This window comes from Geotrypetes seraphini, chromosome 1 (assembly GCF_902459505.1).
Source record: "Geotrypetes seraphini chromosome 1, aGeoSer1.1, whole genome shotgun sequence".
Classification (NCBI taxonomy): Eukaryota; Metazoa; Chordata; class Amphibia; order Gymnophiona; family Dermophiidae; genus Geotrypetes; species Geotrypetes seraphini.
Window position 1 is genome coordinate 79,314,128 of NC_047084.1, and position 23,998 is coordinate 79,338,125.

The window sequence follows — 23,998 nt, forward strand, 5'->3', positions numbered from 1 at the left end:
CAGCCTGCCACTAGGCCAGCTTACCTGTCACTAGACCACTATGCCAGCCTGTCACTAGGCCACTAGTCCTGCCTGCCTGTCCTGTGCCCTGTCCAAGCCTACCACTAGACCACCAGAGGAGAGACAGGGTACAGAGCCTGGCAGGGAGGGGGGACAGGGTGCAGAACCTGACAAGGAGTATAGGGTTGGATAGAGCCTGGCAGGGAGAATTTGGTTCAGAATGTTTTCTTTCTTGTTTTCCTCCTCTAAATCTAGGGTGCGTCTTATGGAGCGAAAAATACGGTAAACCCAGATAACCTTTTTCCCCTCAGAAAGGGGGGAAAAGGTTGACTCAAATATAAACCGAACTCACAGCAGTCTCATGAGGTTACTGTGGAGTGGATAGGTGGCCTACTAGTTAGAGCTGCTACCTCAGCACCCTGAGGTTGTGCGAGTTCAATCCCAGCATGCTCCTTGTGACTCTGAGCAAGTCACTTAACACTCCATTGCCCCATGTCCCACATTTAGATTTTGAGCCTCCCAGGACAGATAGGAAGAAAAGTTAATTAAGAGTATCTGATTACTAGTGAATGTATTATAAACCACATTGGGTGAATCTCTTCATGAAAAGGCAGTTAATAAATCCAAATAAATAAACTTGTGTCATCTATTTTGAGTAGTAGCCTTGGCTCACCATTTGACCAGCAGGGCTTAAGCTAGGCCCAGAGAGAGGCCTACAATAGGTCTAAGAGGGGGAGGACTCAAATATAAACCGAGACCCTCATTTTAGGCCATTTTTTGGCTCAAAAATCCAGGTTTATATTTGAGTATATACAGTAAGTAATAAATTTAACTTCATGACAATTTGCTGCATTCAGTTTAACCAGCCATGACTTCTTATTGGCCAAGTTTAATAGTCTGGGTTTCTCTGATCTCTAATGAATTGGGTCACCAATTTTCTGACTGAAAAAATGGCAGGATGAGATAGGGAAAGGAAGTTCATTTTCATGGAGGTTCAATTGCAAGGTACCTCTGCATTTGCCACTGTTACCTATTTTATTTAATACTAGTGTTTAAGCTCGTTACATTAACGGGTGCTAGAATAGATTAATCTGATCCAGTGTGGCTCCTATTTCCAACTTTTTTCACCATCTTAAAAATCTGTCCCTTTTCTCTGTCCTTCATGTCCATAAAACTCCTTCTCCATTCCCCCTTTCCCCATCAACCTTCACTTATTCTTCCAGCTCCTATCTTCAGCCCCTTTCTCTCACATGCCCCCTTTTTAGCCCCAGCTTCAGTCTCAGTCCTTTTCTCTCACATATCCCCTTTTTTAGCCTCCTTCTCCCACCTCCCCCTTTTTTCATCCCCAGCTCCCTTCTCTCACACATTCCCTTTTTATAGCCCCCCAACCCTAACCCCTTTCTCATACCTGCTCTTCCAGCCCTCAGTTCTAGCCCGTCTCCTTATCACACCTGTCTTTCTTCCCAGCCTCCAAATCCAGACCAAGACCCCTTCTCTCACAACTCAACTTTTGCAGTCCCAAGCTCCTGCCCTCTTCTCCGAACCGTCTTCTTTTAACAGCCTCCTACACCAGGTCTCTTTTCCCAAGAAACCCCCTTTAAAGCCTCCTTCCCTCACATGGCCCCTTTTTTCAACCCCAGCTCCAAACCCCTTTTAGCCCCCCCAACCCCTTCTCCCATTCTTTCCCTTTCAGCTTCCAGCCCCAGCCCCTTTTCTCACATGTCTCTTTTGCAGCCTCCTTTTCATACATATCTCCTTTTCGGCCCCCAGCCCCCTTCTCTTACACATCCCATTGTCAGCTCCCAGCTCCTTTCTCTAACATGTTCCCTTTTTACAACCGACCCCCAGCTCCAGCCCCTTTCTCCCACCTACCCCTTTTGTCCAGCCCCTAGTTTCCTTTTCCTAGTTGACCCTTTTTGCCTCTGAAGTGTGGTTTGGACCCTGGTCCATTCCCAAGAACCCCCCTTTAAAGCCTCCTTCCCTCACACGTCCCCTATTTTCAGCCCCAGCTCCAAACCCCTTTTTAGGCCCCCACAGTCCCCTTCTCCCTTCTTTTCCCTTTCAGCTTCAAGCCCCAACCCCCTTTTCTCACATGTCCCTTTTGCAGTCTCCTTCTCACACACCCTTTTCTGCCCCCAGCCCTCTTACATGGCAGCAGTTGTTTTTACTTTTCCTTTTGGGTTTCTCAGCAGACGGAGAGAGGGCGGGAGGGGGAGTCGCTACCATGGTGGTCGCCCCTGGCTCTGGACTCACAACCAAGAGAGGGCGATGGGGAAACCGCCGCAGGCTCCTGGCAGATGGAAAGAGTTCTATTCTACTGCGTATGCAGAGGCACAGAGTTTCAATGTGCATGCGCGGCTAACGGTTTTATTATTATTGATTCTTAGCTCTTTTGCCTGATGCAGCTGATATTCTCATGCTGATGTTTTGCTATTGACCCCTTTTCATAATACTTGGGAAAAAACATTATCACTTGTTAGTGAATTGCTTTTGTAGCACTCAAAGGTGGATGATTACAAATTAGCTTAAAATTAATTAGAAAAAGCCAAAATTTTATATGAGCTGGCAACCAAGGTTTTGGCATCACAAATTCCACATTACCAACCTCTGAGGCCCTTGCATTCATTATAAAGACTCTTCTGGAAATTCCTGTGGGCATAATTCTGACTAAAAAAAAAGGTTCTTCACTCTGGAACAAGCTTCCATATGAGCTCAAAGAAATCCATAGATATAGATAATAATATAATATGATAAGAAATATTGCAGTTTCACAATGTAAGGCATGATGGGTTGATGTTGAAGAATATGTTCTTATGGAATGGTATTCTGTAATTTTATGCAGTGAACCATCTTGCAGTTTTTTTTAAGAGAGATGGTATACAAAAATAAATACATAAAATAAAACTGTGGATAGATGAATTGAGCAAGAAATACCCTCAGAAAATACCCTTTATTTTTGAGTCCTAGTATTCTATATATTAAAACTTTGCAGTTTCTGAGAGTCATACTACACTCAGCTTATTCAAAGGAAATTCAGGTGGGGAATATGGTTAGAAACATTTATGACAAGCTTCAACTTTTCAGGCAAATATAGCCAGATACCATAAGAAATGCAAATTATTATTTGATACTCAGAAGACTTTTAAAAATATAGGGCTCCTTTTACAAAGCTGCGCTAGCGGTTTCAGCACATGCACTGGATTAGCGCACGCTATAGCGCTAATGAAAATCTACCACCTGCTTAAAAGGAGGCGGTAGCAGCTAGCGCGCTTGGCAATTTAACGCATGCTATTCCAGGCGTTAAGGCCTAGCGCGGCTTTGTAAAAGGAGCCCATAATATTTCAGAAATACTCAATATGATCTGTTTTAGTAAATTACTTGTATTTTAATACATTTGCTGTATAATGTGACTGTTGACTTGAGGGGAAGTAGTTACTAACATGCATTAAGGCCCGGATTTTCTATACGATGTTGATATCACTATTCAAGTGCAGTGCCATGTCTTGCCAAGCTTTGCACCCTGTTCCCCCCAAATCGCTGTTCTGCATCCAGCCCCTCACGCACTCCCTCCCCTGTGAGTCTCTGCACTCAGTCCCACTCCCTCCCTGCCAGGTTCTGAACCCTGTCGCCCTTCCCACCCAATGACTTGCAAACCTCCACCGAGCCTGCTGAGACCTGGTGGTCCAGCGATGGCCGGGACAGGAGGGATCTCTCCCTCCTCCTGTCATAGCCGATTCTAAGAATTTTTACCTCCCTCCCACCTCCCCCACATGCCTTTAGTATCCCTGGTGGTCCAGCAGTGAATCGCAAGGGGAGTGACCTTCCTTTGCTCTTGCCTGTGCAGAGCCGCTAGTTAATTGGCTGCTCCCCATCATGTAAAGTTCTTGTATTTTCTATCACCTCTTTTTATCTCAGCCTGTATTAGCCTCCTTAAATTTCTCCTATTCCTCATACTTTTACCCATTCTTAATGATCTCCCCTACTCCTCAGAACACTCATCATAAAGTCTGGCCAGTAACATCCTCATGTTCCAAATTAGTAGAGTTCCCATTGATGCCCTCCCCAGCACAATCGTACACCAAATCATCACATATGGGACACAGACCGTGCAAGTCTGTCCAGTACTGGCCTGAGCTCTTTAATTTTTCATTTTCTAATTAGAGATCCTCTATGTTCCAACAACTCTCTCCAAGCGCTCATACAGAGCTTAGAATCCTATGCACAGCACTTCCACAGGAACTTATCCCAGTTCAGCCCTTCTTCCCTATGATTTACAGCAGCCTTCCTATTGTCTGCATCCTACCACAGCCTCTAATCTGGAAGAGGTAGGGTGGGTACAAGAGTGCTATAGAGAGCTAAACTCTGAAAAATATTCAGATACTAACCACCCTTCTGGTTTTGAGACACATCATTTACAAATCTATAGAACCCAGAAAAATCCAAACAGTTGGGCTCAGGACTCAGAAAGCTAGGATTGCCATCTGCAAGGGTCCTCCCCACTCCACACAAACCTTTGGGCCCTAAGCGCGTGCCTAGTTTGTCTATGCCATAATCCAGCTCTGTTCTTCCAACTAAACTAAAAATATCTGCGCATAGATGCCAACATTTCAAAATAACTGGGGGTACCAAGCACATTAAAAATGGCTCCTATGACTCTGCATGTTCATGTCTGGGGTTTGCACATCCAAAGAAAATATACCACACAATATATTACATGAAGAACTACCCTTAGAAAATATTAAAGTCAAAGCAGGTAAAAAAATATTTTTAAACATTAAATACATTAATTAGGAGGCAGCAGAATGCAACAGGGGGAGGGGAGGGACCTGGCACCACCAGGTTACCCAAAGCTGCTGTAGTTGTGGTACTTAATCCCCACCTCAACTGACCAACTTCAGAATCACCAGTTTCAGACAGAGAGCAACACAAGATAAGCCTCTACCAGCCTGCTGGAGATAGAGAATACTGGCTGAGAGCAGATGCACAGAAGCTTTAAAAGGCAGAAGTCTGCTGTACTCTCTATCTCCACCTGCTGGTAAATGGACTGAATCTTGGGACATAATGGAAACAATTAAAAGATTACACTGATACTCAAAAACTGAGTTTATTAAAGAGCTGATTTTCCAAAAAGGAATAACACCTTACTTCCTTGACAAAAATATTTTACCGGTGCCACAGGAATCATATTTCCACAAATGAGACACAGTCATCTTTTCTCTGGCCTTTTCTGACCAATAATTTCCCAAGTCCTTGATTTTACACAGACAAGATGTAGTGACTTGAGTACTAGTCACCGAATACCCCCAAAAGTATCCATGTTGTGCACTTATTTGCTGTTTTTGTTCTTCACTGCACATGAATTATAGTCTAATCCTCAGTGATTAAAAACTAGGTCTAGCTTTACGTCAGTAGTACGGGCATAGCCTCAGGTAGGCATGGTGGTTCATGCCTACCCCTTCCACTCTGAAATCTGGCTCACCCAGTCAGTGGCAGCAGCACAAGCCAACAAGAGAATAAATTAAGGCAATGTCAATATCTGTGCTGTCTAATGATCATCCATGTTAGCCTTAGTTCTCTACCAGAAAATCAATCCTGGCTACATCACCAATTATCAACTGGACTCTGCTTGTACTTTATATTACATCAGGGATCATTAAGTCATTGCTCCCAAGCCTCGTGCATTGCTTAGTATCTGAATGACTCCTAAGACAACTACAGGGAAAGGATGCTTCCAGCAGCCCAGCTCGAGGAAGTGGAATATTCAATACCATAGACTACAGGAGGTCCATATGAGCACATGCATTACCAAATGAAAGAGAAGAGTCTTTGGCTGCACCTGTTGCAGCAAGAGTTGGCCCACATCAGCTCATGTGACAACAGTAGAGAATGACATGGGGAAAAATTCTGTCCCTGTCACTGTCCCGTCCCCGGACCACCATCCTCTGCACCGCCTCATCCCCGCTGGTCTTTTCACCACCCCGTCCCCATCTCTGCCGTCCCCTTCACCGCTCCGTCACCGCTGTCTCTTTCACCGCCCCGTCCCCGTCCCCAGTGTCTTCTCCTTTCCATCCCCCCCTAGCACCCTTCACGTGATCCAGCAGCACCCTCCCGCCGGCCAGCCGAGCATTTCCCTCCCTCCCTCCTTTTCCCTTACCTTTTCTTCTTGAAACTGGCAAGTTCTATAAGGCTACGAGCTGTATTGAAATCGCGTCGGGTTGCCTGCTTGAAAAGTCTCCTCCAATGCAACCGGAAAAAGGAAGTTGCGTCAGAGGACTTTTTCCAGCAGACAACGCGACGCGACTTCAAGGCTTCGGCTGTAATACAGCTCGTAGCCTTATAGAAATCGCCAGTTTCAAGAAGAAAAGGTAAGGGAAAAGGAGGGAGGGAGATGCATGGACGGCCGGCGGGAGAGAGTGGGCTGCCGGATCGAACGCTCGTTCACTGCAGGTTCACTACTTGTTCACCGCCCCGTGCTACCATTCACCGCTCCACAGGGCGGTGAATGGCCTTGTCCCCGAACTCGCGGTGACCTTTTTTTTTTGGTCACCGTTTTGGCGGGTTACCCGCAGGTAACAGCCACCGTGTCATTCTCTAGACAACAGCTGAAGAAGGCAAAGTTACCAGCTAATGCTAACCAAAGATCAGGAGGCAATATTCCGCTGGCCTGGTGTTATATGTCAGACTGAATGGCATCACTGGCCATAAGGAAGGAAGAGGTGTTTGTGTCAGTTTCCATGAGGTGGAAGCCTTAAATGGCAACTAGACTGTGGAAATTAAATGGGGACTAAAGAGATGATTTTTTTTTTTTTTAGGGGGGGGGGGGAGATTGTAACGCAGACTGCTGATGTGATGGTAGATTGACAGAAAGACTAGTAGGGCTAGGGTTTCGAGAGAGAGAAAAAGAGACTGCAGGAAATGAATGTGGTACTAAAAGTAAATGACAACTGGTAATAAAGGTAAACAAGTAGAGAACTTGACTGTATGGAGGAAGGGGATGTAGAGGCATTTTATATGAGTGCTCTGGATGATAACAGGGTTGTAGCTCTCAAAATATTTTACACAAATAATAAAGCTAATGAAATGGCTTTTTTGTTCAGAAAAGTTGCAGACCATTTCACTACACTCACAAAAGAACCAGTTGTCAATACATAATTCAAAGGAAGAGGGCAAAAAGTTACACTTTATTCAAACCATTTCTAAGTATACCCAGCAATACACATAATCTTAGATCATTTATTTTATGTATACTGTATATATATATATATATATATATATATATATATATATATATATATATATATAGGTGCTTCTCCCACCTGCATTCTCAACCATATATAGTTTAATTTAAAGATTTATTGAAGAAGACTTTAAAGCATTTCACACTTACTTCCAATTCTGAAGAAAGATCCCACAAACATATCTGTCCATCATGACATCCAGTGACAATTGTTGCTAAGTTATCCATCACTAGTACTGTTGAAATGCAATGTGTGGGGGCTTTGCGACCCCAGAGAACAATAGGAAGAACGAGACTATTTCCTGCCATTTCTTGGCCACACCTGCATATTCAATAACAGAAATAATAAATGATTTTAAAAAGTTATATTTATTTGTTTAAAAATTTAATATACCGCCTGGAGTCCAAATAAACATACATAAAGCAAAAACAAAAAACAATACAAATCATTCTTCAAAATAATATTTATTTATTTTAAAAATTTCTATACCGTTTAGAACTAAACGGTTTACATAATTTACAATGTTGCTAGGGAGATCAAAATAATAATCTGTGAAGATATATGATGCTGCACTTCAATATTCACAGCTCTAAAATCATTCAAAATCTTACATTTAATATTTGTAAAGTGCTCAGCCCCATAACCAAATAAATACTGTGATAAACACAGACTATGGTTACTGTGGGACCATCATTGCACTAGCACTTTTTTGGACTCATGGTTACCAGCAAGAAATTCCTTTAACCTCTCGCCACTACAGATAAGTCACTTTAGCGTTATTTATTATTGAACATGTTTTAAATAAAAGTGAGCAGTATGGGACCGTAAAGAGCAATGATGGTCCCACAGTAACCATAGTCTGTGTTTATCACAGTATTTATTTGGTTATGGGTCTGAACACTTTACAAATATTAAATGTAAGATTATGAATGATTTTAGAGCTGTGAATATTGAAGTGCAGTTACATAATTTGCATACATAAAATTATAAAAAACATAAGACAAACACACAATCCTCAGAGATCATATCTGCAAACTATCACAAAGCTTATATAAAGAGATTTGTCAATTCATCAATTATACCAGAGAAACAATACACATGAAAATAAAACCTAAAAATTATTTTGTAACGTATTTGAAAAATGTTACAAAAATGCCCAAACAACGTTAGGAAAGGCAGATCAAAAGTATGTGTCTACAAACAGCTTGATTTTCAACATCTTTTTAAAGCTGTAGTGATCTGTACATAATCTTATAAACATTCCGCTTTACTCAAAGAAAGTTATATCAGCAAGAAGCAGTCTCATTACTTGATCACTAAAATATCTGAAAACATACAAAATATCTGAAAACATACAAAATATATTTTCATTTTGAAGAGACAATGTGTCGGCAAAAAAAATATTTTATTCCATCATGACCAAAACATTTAAGCAATGAACAAGGACCAAGTTTATACATTAAATGTGAGTTTGGTAAAGCCCTATTATTAAGATAAACAATGACTGGTGTATATTTTACTTTGGATTGTAAACTGCTTTGAACATTCTTTTGATGCAAGTAAATGGCTCAGATCTGGACCTGAGAAAAGAGGTTTTCATCACAAAAAGCTAGTCAAAAATGTATGCTAGACTCCGTTCTGCTTTTATTTAATGGCCTAGCCAACATAATGAAACCTATTTAACACCCTATATATTTTTTTTATTTGTACTCAGTTATTGAATTTTATAGGGTCCCTTTTACTAAAGCTTAGAGCACAAACATACATTAGCATGCACTAAGGGCTCTTTTTACAAAGGTGCGCTAGCAGTTTTATTGCACTCACTGGATTTAGTCAAAAATCTACCGCCTGCTCAAAAGGAGGTGGTAGTGGCTAGCACGCGCTATTCCGTGCGTTAAGCCCCTAGCGCATCTTCATAAAAAGAGCCCTAAGTACTAAGAAACCCACTAATTCTATAAATGGTACTTTGGGATGTGTGCGCCCAATTTGCACACAACTTATTGAATAATGAACTAGTGTGTTGTGCTGATAATTGACTTAAGAAGCAATTAGCACTAATTGGTTTTAACTTAACATTAGGCAAGGAGCCAAAAAGCGGGTGCGGAATAAGAAGGTCATGGGTGGGTTGAGGGCGTTCATCACAGTTACACTCATAATTATAGAATAAAGGGGCATCCACGCCTAACTTTAGGCACAAGGTTTTGCACCACGTTTATAAAGTGCAAATAGCCACACGTAAAGTTAGACACGGATCCCTAGCGTAAGCGCTATTCTATAAACAGTGCTTAACTTTAGGCACCATTTATCGATAACATTTAACCGTTTTTTTCAGCACCAATTTTTTTTTTTAGGCATAGTAGGGAAAATTCTAGAAACGGTGCCTAAGTTAATTAACAAATGCCACTTAAAATGGCAAAAAACAGCAAAGTTAAAGCGCCTACTGGCACCTAAATAATAGGCAATGGAATCACACCTACATAGGTGCTTTACGGTGCTTAATGCTATTATGGGCGTGGCTAATGCCAGAAGTGGCATTAGCCTAAGTAGACATGATTCATGACAAAAATAGGTGATGGAAACGTAGTCCTGGAAAATCCTGTCCTACGTTTTCAATGTCTATCTTTCCTGGAGGTGTGATTCATTATACGTCGCCATCGCATGATTGACAAGCAATTGGCAGCCGCTTTTTAGAAGGCCACCGATATCAACACCATATAGAGAATCTGGGCCAGTGTACCTGATTCTATAAATGGCGCCTACCAAGTTAGGTGCCTAATTTAATTTTTTTAATTGGTTCAATCGACACTGTTAATCAAACAACACTAATAAAAACCAATTAAAACATGATTTTAAAAAAAAATTTCAGGTAGGCACCTACCCAGACACTGGGTGTGGTTAGGGGAAAAGTTCAGACGTGGAATGAGTTAGGCACCAGTATTTTAGGTCAAGAAAAATCTGGCCTAATATACTGGTGCCTAACTTGATATAGGCACAATTCTATAAACATAAGAATAGCCTTACTGGGTCAGACCAATGCTCCATCAAGCCCACTAGCCCGTTCTCACGGTGGCCAATCCTGGTCTCTAGTACCTTGCCAAAACCCAAGGAGTAGCAACATTCCATGCTACTGATCCAGGGCAAGCAGTGGCTTCCCCCATGTCTTTCTCAATAACCACTATGGACTTTTCCTCCAGGAAATTGCCCAAACCTTTCTTAAAACCAGCTATACTCTTTGCTCTTACCACAACTTCTGGCAATGCATTCCAACACTTAACTATTCTCTGAATGAAAACATAAATTCCTCCTTTGGGTTTTAAAAGTATTTCCCTGTAAATTCATCGAGTATCATCTAGTCTTTGTAATTTTTGAAGGAGTGAAAAATCAGTCCACTTGTACTCGTTCTACTCCACTCAGGATTTTGTAGACTTCAGTCATATCTTCCCTCAGCCATCTCTTTTCCAAGCTGATGAGCCCTAACCTTTTTAGTCTTTCCTCATATGAGAGGAGCTCCATCCCCTTTATCATCTTGGTTGCTCTTCTTTGAACCTTTTCTACTATATAATTACAATCACAACACACAGTCCTGTGTATAGACTTATGCAAAAATAAACATATAATCTTGGTTTAATAAAACATAACAAAACCTACTGGTAAAATATGCCAAATATGAGAGGTTTGAGGGTATTGCATCACTTTCAAGATTGTATCAAATAATGCTTTGTCACGGTAAAAATATTATGAAAACAAAACTAATCTATTGATGTAACTTTTTTTGAGAATGACTAATATTTCAAACTGAGAAATAAAGTCTGCACTTATGATGTGTTTTACTAAACCACGAAGAGCTTCTTACCACCAGAGAAGGAAATGCTCCGACACATAGGAATTGAATGAGAATAGGAGCATTTATCTCACTGGCCCGCGCGGTAAGCAGATCTTACAAGGTTTAGTAAAAGGAGCCCTTAGAAATGATAATGCAATTTCAAAAAATGGGTCCTTTTACTAAACTGTGGTTAAAAAGTAGCCTTAGCATGCCCTTATGCGGGTCTTTCCCACAGGCTAAGGTCATTCTTTTTTTGCAGCAGTAAAATAGCCAATTTTCCATTCTTTTCAATTAATGGCCATGCACCAGTGTTTCTATTAATATGCAAACATTTTAAAAAATTAGTGCAGGAATCCTCACTGGTGCCTATCTTAGTGATAGTAAGGACTCACACACTAATAAGCACACAGTAACGTAGATGCGCTAATGGATCAGCACAGAAAATCCCATTCTTTGCCCTGAACATGCCCCACTGCGCAGAAAATTTTTTTAAAATTTTAGCATCCTACAGTAAGCTTAGTAAAGGAAAGTCAAAGTTTGCACTTAGAAATGTGTCATTTTTAATGAAAGGGTTTCATATTTCCTCAAACTTTATATTATGGTTTAATGGATGTCACTTTTGTCATTTTTATTGTATCCCATATTTGTTGTAACCATTCATTCTGAGTGGGTGCCTGTGCATGTTTCCAGCGTTTTCTTGCTGATAAATAAAGAGACTGAACCAATAAATTGTTTTCATTTGATAAACAAGGAATTAGGCCCTATCCTAATATTGTCATTTCTAGCATCATGAAAATTTTAATAATTATCATTTTAAAACATATGAACCAAGTCTCAGAATTTTTTTTTAACAAACTCACAGTCCCACCACTTATGCTTAAATGTTCCTTTGTACCGGCAACCTTTCCATCATAAAGGCCAGGTTTCTGGCAGTCCTTTATTAAATAACTTGAGGTGTTGTATTTAGCAGGTGCATAACCAGATCTCAAGAAAGCCATGAGCCCAAGGCGTGTGTGTCAGGGGGAGGGAGACCACAAAAAATGTGCTCTACCCTTGAAGATCCCCCCTCCAACCATTTTCAGGTATGTGAGGGTTACAAGACCCAGCAGCAGATGTCTTCTGCCACCCAATGCTTGGCAGCTTAGCTGTGGTTTTCCTGGGCTGCTGCACCAGACCTCCCCCCCCCCCCCCCCACTCCCACACATGTTCAGTTTTCACAAAACTGAGCACACAAGGACAGTTAATGTGCATATATGGAGGGCACTAGCCTCCTTGCATACTCAGAGCCCAGGTCACCAACACTCTCTAGTGTATAGTCTCATTAATATTTTTAACTGAGAAAAAAAAATCCTATTTTATATAGAGAACACCAAGTGAAGCATTTAACTAAGACGTACTTAAACTACACACAGGAAAATGGGGGCGTGAGCTAATCAAGCAGGAGCTCTATCAAGTTTAATGTTAATCACCCCTGCAAAAGCTTAAAAAAAAAAAATCGATGAACAGATACCAAATCACACGTATTTCAAAACCCTCACACATCAAAGCACCCCCTCGTCACACGCGCGGAGGGAGTGGGGGTCTTCTCCCCCCTCTCTTCCCCATCCACGACACAGCGCCTCTCCCACAATCTCAAGCTCTCCCCTCCTCTTATCTTCAAACTTATACCTGAGACCGCTCGCCACCGGCCCTACAGTATCCCTCTCCTGCGCTCCGCCCCCCTCTGACGCAACTTCTCGCCCTCTTCTGCGTTCCGCCCTGCCGCAAACAGGAAGTTGCCTCAGAAGGGGGGGCGGGGCGCCGGTGAAGGAAAGTTGGGTAGTGGTTTGTTGTGGTGGACCCGAAAGAAAAAAGTTGAAAGGTAGGTCGGTGAGCTTGAAAACGAGAGAGCGAAGCAGGACTCGGGTTTTTTTGGGGCATTTTTGAATTTCAGAAAGCTAACGAAGTGGGTGGTATATGTTTTCTTGCGAGTCTGCTTTTCCCGTTTTGTCTCTCGCCGCGCTAGGATACTTGATACCTAGGACTGGCTTTTGTCACGGAGCTGCTTGGAAGAAGGGCGCAGGAAATATCTAAGGTAAGAGAACTCCTGTCTGTTTTTTTCTGCCTCGCGAATTGCCACAGACCTTCCGTTGTTCCGGTAAAGGGTATCAAGTTATTAACATGTAACTTCACAGAGCATCTCCTTATCTTTGTGCTTTTTGAAAGAATGAGCAATCCATTCACTGCTGCTATTAATTGTTTCTTGAGTGCTACCAGACGTACGCAGCGCTGTACAGTCATGAAGGAGACAGTCCCTGCTCGTATGAGCTCACAATCTAATCAACCAAGAAGACACAAACAGGATGCTAGAGTAGGGGTTACAGTTAGCAGGGGATGGTTAAACTGCTGGCTAGGGTGAAGAGCATAGAGAGAAGGTTATGTATTGAAAGCAATCAGTCTGTTTTTGAACAAGCGAAGGGGAAAGGATTATATTTGTTAAAGTAAAAAAAAGGACATGTGGCTCAGCCCCCCTCCCCCCACCATTCCAACTCCCCCTCCCCAAACCTCATCTCCTTCATTGAGCTCAGGGGGGCTTCATCTATGGTAGAGCACATGTGTCAAACACAAGGCCCACGGGCCGAACCCGGCCTGCAGCAATGCTTCCGAACTTCCCCTTTTCAGAGCCCAGCGTGCCCTCCATCCCGCGCCGGTCCGAAGTCGCTGTCATGTCGGAAAGTCTGCCGGCTTCAGCAGCGATTCGGCAGTGTTGTTTGTGGCTCCCCCTCCTGCCTTCCATCCGCCACGTTCCATCTGGGCGGAAACAGGAAGTTGCACGTCACTGGAGACAGACCGCTGCAGGAGGAGGAGTCGGGTACAACACTCCCAAATCGCTGAGGCTGGCAGATTCCTCGGCTTGGGGGCGACATCGGACCGCCACCGGAGGGAAAGACACGCCAGGCTGTGAGGAGAGAGAGACCGGCGCTGGAGGGAAAGGCATGCTGGGCTGTGAGGAAAGAGGTATCGGCACAGGAGGGAAAGGCAAGCTGGGCTGTGAGGAGAGTGAGATGAAAGGAGAGAGATTGGACCTGGGGTAGTGTGGAGGAAGAGGTGAAAAGATACTTGAAGGGAGAACCGTTGGGAAGAGAAAGGGAGAGAAGTTGGATCTGGAGATGGGAGGGAGAAATGTTAGACCTGGGGGTGGAAGGGAGAGAGAGATGCAGCATCTCTTTTTTTTTTTTTCCTTCCATCTCATTGTTTAACGTCAAGGGGGAGGGAAGAAGAACAACAGAAAAGAGAGGGAGCAAAATGGACCGAGAGGAGGAGCGATAGAAGGAAATAGGAGGCTGGGAAAGGAGTGAGATGGGAAATAGGAGAGCTACAGAATAAGAGAAGATGGAAAACTGATAGGTAGCTGAAAATTTAAAAAGGAGAAGGATGAGAATGAGGGCAAGATTTGAGTGGATAGAGGCAGAAAAGAAAATAGGAGAAAAGTTGAAAGGGAAAAATCAATATGTTGGAGACAGGGATTGGAGCAAGAGAGAAGAGGAGAAAAAAATGGATAGCAGACACTGGAAAGAGAATTAGAAGATAGACAAAATCAGAAAGAGAAACTGGGACTAAAAGCAAAATGACCAGACAACAAAAGGTAGAAAAAATAATTTTATTTTGTGATTGCAGTATGTCAAATTTGAAATGTGCATCCTGCCAGAGCTGGTGTTAGACAGCAAGCGTGAACTAGGACCTAAAAGAGAGGAAAAGTCTTTTTTATTTATTTTGTAGCCAGTGTGGGGTTGGAGAGGTTGTATCACTATACTTCTACTAATTCAAACCCCCTCCTTTGCTGGCGCGCAGTGTGGGTTTTGGCGCTGGCGGTGGTGATTGATCCGACGCTCACAGAAGTCCTGTGAGCATCGGAGCCGCCACCGGTGCTGGGGCCCACGCTATGCGTCAGCAAAGGAGGGGGTAAGTCATCTTAATAAAAAATCCGGCCCACGACTTAGCCTGTGTGTTAGATTTCGGCCCCTTATGTGATTTGTTTAAACAAAACCGATGATGAATACGTCACCCCAGTAAAGACACAAAATCAGTTCAAGTAATGTCTCGGGTGTTTGAGATCTTGGTAAACACATTTATTAGCTGCTTGTCAGCTTGTTTATATCAAGTTACATGATGTTGTCATATCACATACAATGCATGCTTGGAGACCCTCCAGATAAGACCTTGAGCTCTGGCAGAACCGAGGCCTTCCAAAACCCAGACAAACTGCAGGGTTTTCAAAATCTGTCCAGACACCTAGACAATCCTCTAAAAAGAGGACATGTCCTATTAAATCCAGACATATAGAAACATAATGGCAAATAAAGGCCAAATGGCCCATCCAGCCTTCCCATCCGCAATAACCATTATCTCTTCATCTCTAAGAGATCCCACGGTGCCTATCCCATTCTTTCTTGAATTCAGACAGTCTCTGTCTCTACCACCTCTTCTGGGAGATTATTTCACCCTTTCTGTAAAAAAGTATTTCCTTAGATTACTCCTGAGCCTATCACCTCTTAACTTCATTCTATGACCTCTCATTTCACAGCTTTCTTTCAAATGAAAGAGATTTGATTCATGCACATTTATACCACAGAGGTATTTAAACGTGTCTATCATATCTCCCCTCTCCTGATTTTCATCCAAAGTATACAGATTGAGATATTTAAGTCTGTCCTTGAGCATACACCTTATGACGAAGACCACACACCATTTTAGAAGCCTTTCTCTGGACTGACAACATCCTTTTAATATCTGTTTGAAGGTGTAGTCTCCAGAATTGCACACAATAAATGAGGTATCGCCAGAGTCTTATACAGAGGAATTAATACCTTCTTTTTTGTACTGGCCATAACTCTCCCTATGTACCCTAGCATCTTTCTAGCCTTCGCAGTCACCTTTTCAACCTGTTTGGCCACCTTAAGATCATCACATACAGTCGCACCCAAGTCCCGCTCTTCTGACGTGCATATAAGTTTCAAGGTTTTTTTCAAATTTTATTAAAATTTTGATATACCGCCTGGTCAGATTTCAAGGCGGTTTACAAAGGTAAAATAGGGAAATATAAAATAATATATAATAAAAAAGACAAGTAATAATAGACTGCAGTAAATCACAAACAGGACTGAAATGGTGGGATAAAGGGAAGAATCTAACGTAGTCTTCAGTTTATATACCGGGTCATCTCTTGACGGAGCTCGACTCGGTTTACACGTAGTCAAGACCAGAATACGCATTAGTAAAAGAGAAGAGATTAGATAATCTGTCATAAAAATGGATCTTACAATGCTGTCAGTTAGTTGATTCCATAGATAAACTGTTTAAATATTTTGAAAACAGCAAAGTTTTTAAGACTTTTCGAAATTGTTGTAGCTGACCTATCACTCTAACAGTGTTGGGGAGTCCATTCCAAGTCTCTACCAACTTAAAAGCAAAGGATTAACTAAGCTTCCCAACAGATTTAATTCCCTTAAAAGAGGAGAACAACAGTTTATATTTCTGTGTATTCCTCAAGTAGCAGGATCTAAGAGTATTCCAGTGTAAAGGGACCAAAGGATCAAATATTGCATAGAGAAATTTAAAAACAACACAGGCACATTTGAACTGAATTCTAAAACAGATTGGGAGCCAATGAAGCTTTCTTAATAAAGGAGAGACATGATCGAACTTTCGTTTTCCAAAGATGAGTTTCGCTGCCGTGTTCTATATCAGTTGAAGGCGTTGTAAACTGCCCTGCTAGATACACATATTTCTCCCCTTCACTTTTGAGTCTCACAGTGTCACTTTTGCATTTCTTTCTATCGCTGATATATCTAAAAAAAATGTAGTCTCCCCATATTACCATTTCAGCTATTTTTTCTTCCATTTGCATCTTTGCTTTTCTGACTACTCGACCAGCCTCTCTTAACTTTTTCAGATATTTTTGCCTGTCTTCCTCTTTCTGCTATATTTTTGCCTGTCTTCCTCTTTATGAAAGCTATAATCTTATTCCTTACCTTCTCAGCTACTACTTTTGAGAACCAAAATGGCCTTCTTTTCCTCTTGCTTTTACTTACTTGCCTCACAAAATGGTTTGTCGCCTTTACAAGTAACTCCTTTCAGTTTTGCCCACTGCATTTCTACTCCTTTCAGATGTTCCTATCCAGACAACAATTCTTTGATGTAATCCCCTATCTGAACAAAGTTGTTGGGGGTTTTTTTCTAGAACCTTTACTTTTGAATGAACCCTCTCTATATTAAACCATACCATGATCACCCAGTGTAACATCGGAAACACTTTCCCCATTTGTAAGCATAAAATCCAGTCTGACCCCATCCCACGTGGGTTCCATTACTAACTGCTGTAACAGTTCTCCTTATAGAGAATCCAGAATATCTCTACTTCTAGAAGACCCTGCAATAGGGATACCCCAGTCAACATCCAGCATGTTAAAATCACCTCTTAGGGTCCTCACCATCATGGATATTGATGAAACCTTTTATGCTAAATCTTTTATGACCCAAACAAACTCTGGTAAAGTTTAAGATCTGCCAGTAGAATACTTGCAGAGATATAGCTCTTTGTTTAATACCATACATAACCATGTACAGTATCCCTGCACAATTTTGAATCAAAATATTTCCATGGCCACTGAAGCAAAACAAATGACACTTGGCAATCTTATTCAACTTTTTACGATCTATTCAATGGAATTGGGCGGCGGGAAGGAGTGGGCATCTCTCCTGCTGGGGAGGGGTGTCAGGAATTGTTACATGATGGTAGAAGGGAGTGGAATGTTGAGGGAGAGGTAGCTTGGCGGCGGCGGCAACATTTTCTGGCAAGTCTGAATGGTCAAGCCTTACTTCCTGTCAATGCCTGAGCCAATCAGTGCTGAGACACTGACCAGAAAAGAAGGCTACGACAGCTCAGACCTGCCAGAAAATTTTGCTCGCAGATGTAGGACATCAAAGTTAGGAAATCACCCAGCGATAATAGAGATTCACCTGGAATGCTCCTTTAACTATTAATGACCTTGTTGTAATACATTTTTATGGCAGAGTCAAAGATTGCTAGGAAGCTCGGAAAAGACCACAGTAAGCAGTTTTGAGAATTTGCCGCTGGAACTGCTTTAGTAACCACGTTAAAGTTTTGAGAATCTTCCCCTAAGAACTTAAGTTTCAATATCCTTTGCACACTGCTCCTCCCATTACAAAGCCTCCAGTGTAAAGAGCCTGTGCTCCCATGCAGAGAACTGGGAGAGCCATTCACAGAGCAGAGCAGGACAAGGCAGGAAGTGAGAAACTCGCATCTGCCTGCTTGCCGCTCTGCCGCTCGGGGAGAGAAGGGCAGGAGGCTGAAAGCTCCTGCCCTACAGCGCTGGACCTCTATTCATGGAGCGGCAAGGCAGGAAGCGAAAAACTTGCGCCTGCCTTCTTGCCGCTCCGACTCTGCCGCTGCCTGGTAAGAAAGCCGAATGGAAGGGCAGGAGGCTGAAAGCTCCTGCCCTACAGCGCTGGACCGCCAGTACCACCGGAGAAATAAAGGGAGGGAGAGGTTGGTTAGTATTCGCTCCATAAGATGCACCCTTATTTCCACCCACTTTTGAGGGGGAAAAAAGTGTGTCTTATAGAGCGAAAAATACGGTATATAGTGTGAACCAACTAGAAAGCCAACATTTTAGTTTGAAGCAATACGTACTTATAGATAACTTTCTCAGCTTTCCAAGCATGAATACCTTTGCTGAGCTTGGATAGTTCAATAAGCATTCTACCAACTTTATTAACATTGTGAAAGAACACGAGTTTTTCATCTTAGAACTTTAAAGGAAGTACTGTACAAGAAACAGCTTGTTACCTGCTTTCTTCTTTTCTTTTAGCACTAAATTTCCAGAACTTCATTAACTTTTTCATTCTTGTGCTCGGTCAGACTATCCAGCTGGTAGTACTGTGCACAGTGTCAACAATACTGTTAGTGCTCACTGAGTTGTCAGGGCACAGCCTTCTCCAGCAGGAACAAACCAAGTTAGCAGCACTAGATGGCAATAAATATTCCACCTCAATGATTTATAGAGTAACAAACAAACTCTCCATTAACTAGTGTTTTCACATAATACAAAGCGTGGTGTCCCCTTACCCATTTTAATATTTATGCTCAGTTTAAGGAAGAGAGGTGACGCAGTATTTTAAATGGAAACAAAATATTATTTATTAGCTTAAAAAGGTAAACCATTAAACTGAAGTAGTTAATTTGTCTTTTATGAAGTAATCTCTGTACACTCAGACCTAAGTATTCTAATCCATCTTGGCAGTGCAACAAGAACCAGATCTTTCTAGCTTATCTGTCAGCACAATGTGCAGCTGTATTAGATCATGTGTTTCACATTGAAAAGAAAATAGATTGTCTGTCTATCAAGGTGATTAAAATTATAACCAACCATTTAAAAGTAATGTGTTCATTCTTAACAAAAATAAAACCCAAAGAGATCTGCATAGTCTACCTCTATGGGTGGGTCTATTTTAATTTAATTTTAATTTCCAGTGCAATAGGTGAGACATTAGACAGTAGGGTTATTTCCCCTTAGCTGCATGCCGCTACAAAAGGAATCCACTTCAGATTTTTCACTCCGCCTCTGTTGTACTTCACTAGGCTCTCTAGCTCCACCTTCAGTTCTTTCCTTTTGCATGCATGCATGCCTGTTTGTTCTCCTCTCACCATTTTATTATTTTTAACTCGTGTAATTTCGTCCCCTCTTGGGGTAATTTAGTGCTTAGAGCAAATTTTGAAGCTCTGCCTGCTTGAGAATTCAAAGACTTTGGTCTGTAGCTGGCAGGCCGATCTGACTAGGTACCTGTTAGCCAGCCTGCATAGTTTCTCTGGAATTCAGGGCCGTCCCTAAGGTAGCCTCACCTGCTGTTAATCAGGGGTTGGGTGCAGGCTGTTAGGCACCCTTAGGAGGCTCTGCGGTATCTTGCAGGGTGCTGGCTGTGTTGTCGCGCCTCCACCCGACCCAGTGCGCATCCGTTGGTCTGCAGGGGTAGAGGTGTTGTCAGACATAGGAATCTGGCAGCCCAAAGATCAGCTTTGTAGAAGCATTACTAGCACTGTGGCAATTAATTTTTTCATTCAGCTACTGTGATAGAGTGGAAAGCAAGTTGCAGCACAGATCCTGTCAGATCACAGTGAGTATACAGGCGTCGTACAGTGAAAGATTAGAGAAACTGGGCCTCTTTTCCTTTCAAAAGAGGAGACTGAGAGGGGACATGATCGAAACATTCAAGATAATGAAGGGAATAGACTTGATAGATAAAGACAGGTTGTTCACTATCTCCAAGGTAGGGAGAATGAGAGGACACTCTCTAAAGTTAAAAGGGGATAGATTCTGTACAAATGTAAGGAAGTTCTTCTTCACCCAGAGAGTGGTGGAAAACTGGAATGCTGGCTGTTATAGGGGAAAACACCCTCCAGGGATTCAAGACAAAGTTAGACAAGTTCCTGCTAAACCAGAACGTACGCAGGTAAGGCTAGACTCAGTTAGGGCATTAGTCTTTGACCTAAGGGCTGCCGCGTGAACGGACTGCTGGACACGATGGACCACTGATCTGACCCAGCAGCAGCAATTCTTATGTTCTTGACAGCCTGTGAGAGACATTGGAGGAGGTTGGAAAAGTGGGGTTTTGAATGTTTATGGATGTTCCTGTGTTCCTCCTCTTGAGAAAACCTAAAACTCATTTTTGAAGTGTGAAAAATATCATGATTTTGGCGCAAATTTTTTATGGAGGCCATCTTGGATTTTTAGCTATCTTTTTTTTCTAAACTTCCCTGGTTCTTCAAAACTGCAAATTTTGCCTGGAAACCTGCTGGGATGGAGTCCTTAGGCTCTCCTCTTGTGGATTCTTGCCAGGATGCTGGAAGGGCTTCCTTTGGTTGATGACCTGGTATATAAAGCTAAGTTTTAGTTTAATTTAGTAAAACCCACAAAACAGTATAAGCATAAAAGTAGACAGAAAGAAATTATTCACAAGGCAGGAAATCAGTTAATGCTGTTTCTTTTCAACAGACCATGTGCTTCCTGTATTGCTCCTGCCAAGCCATACAGACTTTATCTATGCCCCTCTTTTTATAGTGTTATATAAGCCTACTTCTAAGGTTTACTATCATTTGAAATCATTATATCCCTGTATAATTATTTATTTACTAGTCTTTAAGCCGGTTACATTAATGGGTGCTAGAATAGATGTGTGTGTCTTTTTTTTCTCTCTCCTTGGCTGCTTTTTGTCTGTTTTTGTCTCTCTCTGTTTCCTCGGCTGTCTACCACCACCCCTTGCCTGCTCCCCCTGTCCAGCAGTAGCTCTTCTCCCTTCCTTTTACTTCCCCCGTGACCAGCAGCACCCCTTCCCTGCTCCCCCTGTCCAGCAGCAGCCCTTCTCCATTCATTTTACATCTCCCCTGTCCAGCAGCACCCCTTCACTGTTCCCCCTGTCCAGCAGCAGCCCTTCTCCCTTCGTTTTACCTCCCACCTGTCCAGCAGCACCTCTTCCCTGCTCCTCCTGTACAGCAGTAGGCCTCCCTTCCTGTTACCTCCCCCCGTCCAGCAGCTCCTCTTCCTTGCTTCCCCTGTCCAGCAGTAGGCCTCCCTTCCTGTTACCTCCCCTCCTGTCCAGCAGCACCTCTTCCCTGCTCCCCCTGTCCAGCATCCGGCTTCCTGGTCGTTCGCATCTGCCCTCCTCTTCAAAACAGCCTGCTGAGGATTACGGCCGGCTGTAGCGAACCTCGCAGGCTGCTCTGCACGTCGGTAGCACGTTCCCTCTGACGTGATCCCGTACGTCAGAGGGAATGTGCTACCGAGGTGCAGAGTGGCCTGCGAGGTTCACTACAGCCGGCCATGAACCTCAGCAGGCTGCTTTGAAGAGGAGCAGTGGCGGCAACAGCGGTTGGTGAGTGAGGGTGGGTGGGGTGGAGGTGAGGGGAAGAGTCGCCAGCGTGTTCCCTGCCTCCGTGTTCAAAAATGAATTCGGCATGGACCCAGAGACCACAGTGGCAGGGATCACGCCGTCCTAAGTGTGCATGCGCACTTAGGGTTTTATTATAGAGGATTTTATTTTTTAACCCATCCTCCCCAAGGAGCTCAGAACAGGTTACAAATCAGGTATTCAAGCATTTTCCCTATATGTCCCTGCGGGCTCACAGTCTATCTAATGTACTTGGGGCAGTAGAGGATTGAGGGCAAGATTCTCAAAAACCCACGTTAAAAAGCGATGGTCTGCTAACACAGCCGTTGTGATAGCGAATTTAAAAAAGTGAGACATTCTCCCAATATCTCGTATCAAATGATGTTGGCGGACAGCGGGGGAGATTCGTTCAATTTACATGCGTCGAATTGCTGGTGCCAGTGCCACATACAAGTACGCACGATGTCATGCGTGTTTGTACATGTTGCGCATATTGTCGGGGTGGTGGCCGGCTTGGCTTAGGAGCTGAGAAGTCATGCACATGCTTCTACAGGATGGCGGCCGGCTTGAATCAGGAGGCGCTGGCGGATGGCAGAGGCATCGGCCGAAGCATGAGGGCAGCCGCAAGGGGAACCTGAGGTAAGGAAGCCACCTCGCTGAAGGGGCTGCGGCACCCACAGGCAGGTAACCACCCCTGGTCCACCATAGCAAACTTTGGTTGTGGAATGAATCGTCTGAGTTTGGATCATGGCCTATGGGGAACTTTGCTTTGATATACGAGTGCTTTGGCTTACGAGCATGCTTCTGGAACAAATTATGCTCATAAATCAAGGTACCACTGTTTATATATTTGCCTTAGCTGTCAGAACGCCTCGTTTCCACTGAGTATAGAACAATATTTATTTGATTATACATTTACAGTTTAAGTATTTGAACCTAAAAGCACCATTCCCATTTGAAGCTAACTTCTAATCTAACATACTATAAATGTTTATATATTGCTTAGATGGCACGGTTATGACTCAGTCATTCCTAAAATAAAAAAGGCAACAGAGATCCTGCTATTTCCAGAGTATTACCCTTGTCCCTCAGTCAAAATGAGTGTAGTATTGCCTTGATTTTATTGTATTCCTTTTGCAAAATATTGGCAGATTGGGGTGCGGGGGGTTCTGAATGTATCCTGAACTTTTCATGAGCCAGATTAGGCTGTGTTTTTCTCACTGTCACCATGAAATGCCCAGCCTCTTGGCTTCCTCTCTTTGCCTGCTTTATCCTTTGAGGCTTCTGGTCTTTGTTTGGAGGTGTGGCCAGGACTTTGCGTACAAATTAGAATTCATTTTACTGTTTTCCCAGTCTTGTTGTGTTTACCCCTTGCCCTTATGTACAAGCCAGCTCCATGACACATTCTCTTTCTCCATTCCCTCCACCACCATGTTCAACATTCCTCCCTCTTGTATTCATTTCCATCTATCCCACTGTTTCCTCTCCACTACCACATCCAACATTTCTCCCTCTTATCTGTCTACCTCACTTCTCTCCCATCACCATGTCCAGTGAGTCTCCCGGAAGAGGTGGTGGAAACAGAGACTGGGTCTGAATTCAAGAGATAATGGTTACTGCGGATGGGCAGACTAGATGGGCCATTTGGCCTTTATCTGCCGTCATGTTTCTCTGTTTCCAATAATTCTCCTCTTTCTTCCTTTCCCCATGTACACCATCTCTTTCCCTCTCACTCACCCCATGCTTAACAATTCTCCCTTTCTGTTCCCTCCCCGACCCTTCCATCCTATGTCCCACTCCCAAGTTTATGCTCCCTCCCTCCCTTCTGTGTCCGAAGTTAGTGCTCCCTCCTTTCCAGCCTGTCCTTCCCAACTTAAACTAAACTAAACTAAGCCTTAAGTTTATATACCGCATCATCTCCACGGAAGTGGAGCTCGACACGGTTTGTAAGTCTTCACTTGGTTTAAGTTTGTACTTTACAATGGGCTGCAAC

At 42.9% G+C, this 23,998-nt stretch overlaps 1 protein-coding gene across 4 annotated transcripts in view; it reads right to left on the reverse strand.

Moving 5' to 3' along the window:
• Positions 1–12,795, reverse strand: part of WDR7 (WD repeat domain 7) — a 606,257-nt gene extending 593,462 nt beyond the window's left edge. For 2 of the 4 annotated variants that reach the window (XM_033933907.1, XM_033933932.1), the window contains exons 1-2: positions 12,730–12,795; positions 7,388–7,559 (exon numbers count right to left, since the gene is read on the reverse strand). In XM_033933907.1, the coding sequence (XP_033789798.1) occupies positions 7,388–7,546 (159 nt within the window). In that variant the 5' untranslated portion in view covers positions 7,547–7,559; positions 12,730–12,795. Of the gene's footprint in view, positions 1–7,387; positions 7,560–12,458; positions 12,577–12,599; positions 12,710–12,729 lie in introns of those variants that run through there. The other 2 variants (XM_033933915.1, XM_033933923.1) reach the window with 2 other exon arrangements.
• Positions 12,796–23,998: the final 11,203 nt, after the last annotated feature.